Below are 6000 nucleotides of genomic sequence, written 5' to 3' on the forward strand. Positions count from 1 at the left end.
TAGCCCTACAGGAAGTGCCAACTTTTCCCTCGTTCACCATTATCACATGAATCCGGAAAATATATTCCGGAAAACAGATGTGCATTCCGGATTGTATATTCCGGAATGCATCAGTCATGGCCAGTGGTCTGCACCACACGTTTTTGTCGGTGGTCAGGTAAAAAAACGCGTTTTACCATGTTTTTTTACTGCATTTATGGCCTCCCAACCGGTTTTGACCCACCCCTCCCTATAAATAGCCTTCCAAACTCCACCATTTCTCACACCATCCTCTCCCACCCTCTCCTCCTCTTCTTCCTTCTACAACCATGGTTTTCCATCGTTGGCCTTTCATAGATAAGGGCCTCGTTGAAAACTTTCAGGGTTTGTATGAACGATCAATGAGGATGGAACCGCGCTACAACGATGTGCGGTTCATCTGAGGGTCATGTGAATCAGTGTGGTTCTTAGCTTGGCCTGCCTGGGCGTAAGTTTGAGCACCCCCCACCTCCCTCAGGGGGCATTGTTTTCTTCTTCCCACCCTCATCTTCCCTCCTCCTCCGGTTTTCCTCCAATAGGCAGACTACTGGTATGTCTTATCACATACCAGTGGTTAGGCTCTTAGGAGATTAGAATTAGGCTCTTAGGAGATTAGAAATAGATTTAGGATCTTATGTAATAAGCTTAAAAAGTTTGAAAATTATTGTAATGCATTGTCCATATATTAATAAAATGAATTGTTTTTATGTTTGTGTCTTTTTATTTTTATTTTATTTTATTCGCATTTTATTTTATGAATTGTAAAACTTAAAATTGCAAAAGTTCTTGTAAAACATTATTCCGGATTTTCAAATCCGGAAACGTCTGCAAAATTCTAACAATACAATACAGAAAACGAAATCCGGATCAAGGGTAAAATTGGAAAAAAAAATAGGGCGCGCGTGGAAAGACATAGGGTGGGAAAAGTAATAGTCATGGTTTTATATGCAAAATCATCCTAAGTTTGACCCTCCAACTGGCGGACAGTAACACAAAGTAACTGCCGATGGAGGTGCTCTTAGGCTGTGTTTGGATCCAATGAAAGAAAGGTGAGTGGGATGGAAAGAGAGTGGAATGATGCTCTTTTCATTGTTTGGCACACCTTCATGAAAGCTAAGGAAATAAAGTTTTTGGCGGGTCCCATGTGAGAATTGTTTCTGCGCTCAACAGAGGAGAAAATGGAAGGATGCCACTATTTTTGTTGCATTTACTAAAATACCCTCCGGTCTTATGTATTTTTACAACACATATTTCAACTCTTTTTTCTTCTTCTTTTGAACCATACTCACATAGAATATTTTATCATTTTCAATACTTATACACATTTCTTAGCATGCTCAAATTAGAACTCATGATATTTTTTTTTTTTTTTACCAATTTTAATAGTGTTTATATCAAAATTATTTAAATGTATTTTTATTGAAAATTATTTAAATAACACAATAACATAAGGTTATTTATGTCATTTAATAAATTCATTTCTTTCTTTCCTCCCTTACTTTCACTATAACCAAACAACCAACTAATCATCTCATTTTCTGCTCACTTTCTTCTTACTTTCTTTCCTTTAACCTTCTTTCCTCTAACTTTCTTTCCTTCCACTATCCAAACATACCCTTTAGTGTTATTGTCATATTAATTCTTGTTATTACCTATTTTTTTAGGGGAATTACCTCATATTATTCACAAGGATAATTTAGTCATAATATGTGACATAAAACATTTAAATATATTTTAATTAAGTAAAAATAAATTAATATAAACATTATAAAATATGAAAGTAATATAAATAAAAATTATTTAACAATTAATTAAATATTACATTGATACTTTTGTCATCTTGGTCAATTGTCTGTATGTCAACGCAATGGTAAGAGTTTAATATCGCAACATCAAAGAATGAAATTCAAATAAAAATATTTATAAAATGATTATTAGTGTCACAATAATTTATAAATAATTTCCCTTTCTTCAATTTTAAAGAATATATAATTTGGTCAATCTTAAAAACATAAGCGCAAGAAATACTGCCACACGGTCCAAGCAAAAAACACTACAGCCTTAAAACCGACATCAGAACAGAATAAACCTCGGTTATCTGTTTAGACAGTTACCGGGGTTTCCGGAAGCAATTTAGTTTGTTAACTTATATGTACATTAAATCTTGTACTTCCTCCGTTTCAAAATAAGTGTCGCTTTAGCCAATTGCACACAGATTAAGGAATGGAATAAAGTAGTCAAATGTCATAGCAATTTTACCAAATTATCCTAATCAACTATTGGTTTATTTTTCATTAAAGAAAAAATAATACTTTGGAGTAGTGTAACATAATATTAATTGAAGGGTACAATTGAAAAAAAAAGTTATTATTGCATTGAAAACCGAAAGTGACATTCATTTTGAAACAATTTTTTTGATTAAAGCGACACTCATTTTGAAACGGAGGGAGTAAAAAAGTATTAAACACATGATTAAACTTAATTATGTTCATATCATAAGCCTATCATGTTATGACGATCAAACAAATTTAGGGATTAGATTTGAGTCAAAGGATAAGAAGTTGAAGGTTACAAATTCAACCAAGGAGAAACAAAATTAATCTAACAATTAACTACTAACATTTTGTTGTTAAAAAAAAAACTCAAACAAATCTTAAATACTCATCGGCTAAAACAAAGACTCAATAACAAGACACAAATGTGTTCTTTCTCAACGAGAGAGGTAAAAAAGATTTAAAAAAAAAAACGAAAAATGTAACAAGTAACAAATGTCATGTAAAAATATAGAAATACAAAAATGAAAACAAAGCCCTCCCAAAAAATAAACAAAAATGAATACAATGTGAAAGAAATACTAATATTTTATAAACCCTTCTAGTTATTTAAGAGCTTGCCTTCATTGTGTTTCCAATGTCAATAACAAATCGATATTTCACATCAGCTTTGAGTAAGCGCTCCATTGCAGTATTTACATAATCCACTGGAACAACCTCAATATCAGGTTTTACGCCATGTTTGGCTGCAAAATCAATCATTTCTTGTGTTTCCTTCATCCCTCCAATCATACTCCCACCAATTGTCTTTCTCCCTGCCAACAATTAATGTGATGTATATTTAACAATTTTCATATTTTAATATAACATAGTCTGTATAGAATTTTTATCATATGCTTACCCACAATCAAGGAAAATACTGGAAACTCCAAAGGCTTCTCTGGAGCTCCAACCATAACAAGTTTACCATTATTCTTCAATAGACCAAGCAAAGGCATTAGAGGATGGAGTGCTGAAACGGTGTCGATGATTCCATCAAACTTGCCCATTACAGCCTATATAACATATTGAACAACATTAGAATTAAAGGTCAGTTTTTCAGACCATCGATAAATCGATTACTATATAGAAATAAATTTGGTTTCTAAATTACTCATTAAAAGCGAATTATTGGTACGCACCTTCATCTGGTCTTGTTCGCGACTAACCACGAATGAGTCAGCTCCTAAGTGTTCAAGGGCTTCCTTCTTTTTGTTAGGAGAAGTACTTACCACAGTTACCTTAACCCCAAAGGCTTTGGCGAACTTCACAGCCATATGACCTAATCCACCAAGACCAACAACACCTATGTGCAGTCCAGGTTTGTCAAGTCCAAAATGTTTCATAGGGCTATACACTGTGATCCCAGCACAAAGGAGAGGAGCAGCGGCATCAAGTGATAAGGCATCAGGAATACGGACAACAAAGTGTTCGTCGACAACCATGGTGTCAGAGTAGCCTCCATATGTGATAGTGCCATCAACATTCTTGGAACTGTATGTCTGAATCATCTTTGAGCAGTAATTTTCGAGATCCTCGCCACAACTTTGACATGAATGGCAGGATCCAACCATGCACCCCACACCAACCCTGTCTCCAACTTTGAAGTTTTTCACCTTGCTTCCCACCTCTGTCACTTCACCAGCAACTTCATGTCTTCAACAAATGAGATGAGAAAGAAACAAAAAAAATTAGTTTGTTTTATGATGGAGTAATGTTTAACTCATTGAAAATTAAATAAACAATGGTTTGTTTTTTGATGTTAGAGTACCCAGGAACTACTGGGTAAGTAGTACTGCCCCACTCATTCTTAGCCATGTGGAGGTCCGAGTGACATATACCGCAAAATAGTACTTTGAAAGCCACATCCTTCTCCCCTGTTTCCCTGAAAAGGAATGAAAAATATTATCGATTTAAATATATATAAAAAAGAGCAGTGTTATTTCTCGCGAGTGATGTGCTCGTGAAGGAGCCAATTAAAATAAATCATACGTCAATCGTGATTTTCGCTATAACAATGCTTCTCGATCTTTAGCATGATCCATAAAAAAAAAAATCAGGATTTTACATCACACATCAACATTCAGGATGAATCTCTACAATGAAAATCTCTTATTTTTTCTCAAGCTGGACAATTCACACCCTGTCTTTAAACCTTTTAACTTTTTGATGACCTAAATTGCATTGGACTCTCCGTTCGCTAGAGATGATCCAATCCCCATCGTTTATGAGATGTTTTCTTTTACTTTATCACTCAACAATCAAACAACATAAATCATCATACCAAGTGAAAACCACCTTGATTAGCATTGTTTAAGCAATTAGTTAGTCTTTATATTTAAACAAACTAAAAATATAAACCGACGTGGGAAGTTTTATATGCATCGCCAATGTTTGATGAAGGAAAAAAGGGACGCAAGGATAATGTAAAATGTAGCTTTTATTGTTCTTATTACAACAATTTCACTAAGGCTGCATGAATACATGAATGGTTACATACCTTCTAGAGAACTTGAAAGGAGAAAGGACTCCAGATGTGTCCCTAGCTGCCCATCCGAAAGCTTTTTTGGGATGCTCCATTTCTGGTTTTGAGGCCATTTCAATTGCAAGATAAAGTGAAAGGATGTTAATCAAATGGTAAGGACCAAAATTCACAAGTTATTATAATAAGAGTATGTGGTAGATGTTATAACCATATCATACGTGCTACTTTCATGGGTGAGTGGGTGACTTTTTCAATGGATTGAGAGAACTGTCCATAATACACCTCTCCTAAGATCATGGTCAGTGCAATTGTCACATTCTTTTTCTTCTATTTTTGGTCATGAAGAGCTATTGTCTTGTCACATTCTTATTATTAAACCAACGAAGTAATTAGTGTACAAATAAAAGTATATGCATTTGATTTTATTTAAAACGTGTCTTTGATTTTTACTTAATTGGTGTATTTTGGTAATTTTGTTAAATAGATTTTTTAAAGTAAAGGTTTTTTGACAAAAAAAAATGTTTTTAAACTCTAAACAATATTAGTTGTACACACATATTTTGATCATCTTCTCGTATTTGAATGCAAGATGAACGGATTATGAATTGGGAGTAAGGCTGAGAGCATCCCACTTCTTCTAACGGGGGCTTGTTTATGGTAACAATTGGTTAATTTATTGGAAGTCCAGTGTTTAATAAAATAGAATTTGTTTGAATGAAATTGTTGATAATCCACACTTGCAGTGATTTTTACTTTACTGCATCAACTTGCTCCGGCTCAGAGTGAGAAATTTGTTATGGTTATATGGAGCTTGTGGAAACGAAGGGATGTGAAGCTTTGACAATAAAAGGACGAAACAAGCACACATTTAATTGATGAAACGAGCATGCCTACTAACCAATGCTCGCTTATTTATCCTCGTGTTCTGCTACTGTCATGATTCAGTTTTGTTATTGCAGGTTTCTTACCAATCATGAGAGATTCCTCTCGCACTCTGCACGTCCACTACTATGTGTTCGAGCACTTATCAATTAGTGAAAGTATTTGCATTTCTCCTTTTCCATATGCATGTCAGTGCTAGAATAAATTTACTCACTTTATTAGATGCCAATTGTTTTAAGAGATAAAAATAAAGAGAGAGAAGTGAATCCATCTGACCCATTCATTTTCTTTTAAAGACCTGCT

At 34.2% G+C, this 6000-nt stretch overlaps 1 protein-coding gene across 1 annotated transcript; it reads right to left on the reverse strand.

Moving 5' to 3' along the window:
- Positions 1-2660: 2660 nt before the first annotated feature.
- Positions 2661-5002, reverse strand: LOC146920839 (putative mannitol dehydrogenase). Its single transcript, XM_085714278.1, has 5 exons — positions 4831-5002; positions 4102-4215; positions 3473-3986; positions 3193-3346; positions 2661-3106 (listed from the first exon to the last, which is right to left on the reverse strand). Exons 1-5 carry the CDS (start codon positions 4926-4928, stop codon positions 2901-2903), a joined length of 1086 nt encoding a protein of 361 aa, XP_085570404.1. The 5' UTR covers positions 4929-5002; the 3' UTR covers positions 2661-2900.
- Positions 5003-6000: the final 998 nt, after the last annotated feature.

The sequence above is a fragment of the Medicago sativa genome, chromosome 5, assembly GCF_051527215.1.
Source record: "Medicago sativa cultivar Bolivia chromosome 5, Bolivia_mono, whole genome shotgun sequence".
Lineage (NCBI taxonomy): Eukaryota > Viridiplantae > Streptophyta > Magnoliopsida > Fabales > Fabaceae > Medicago > Medicago sativa.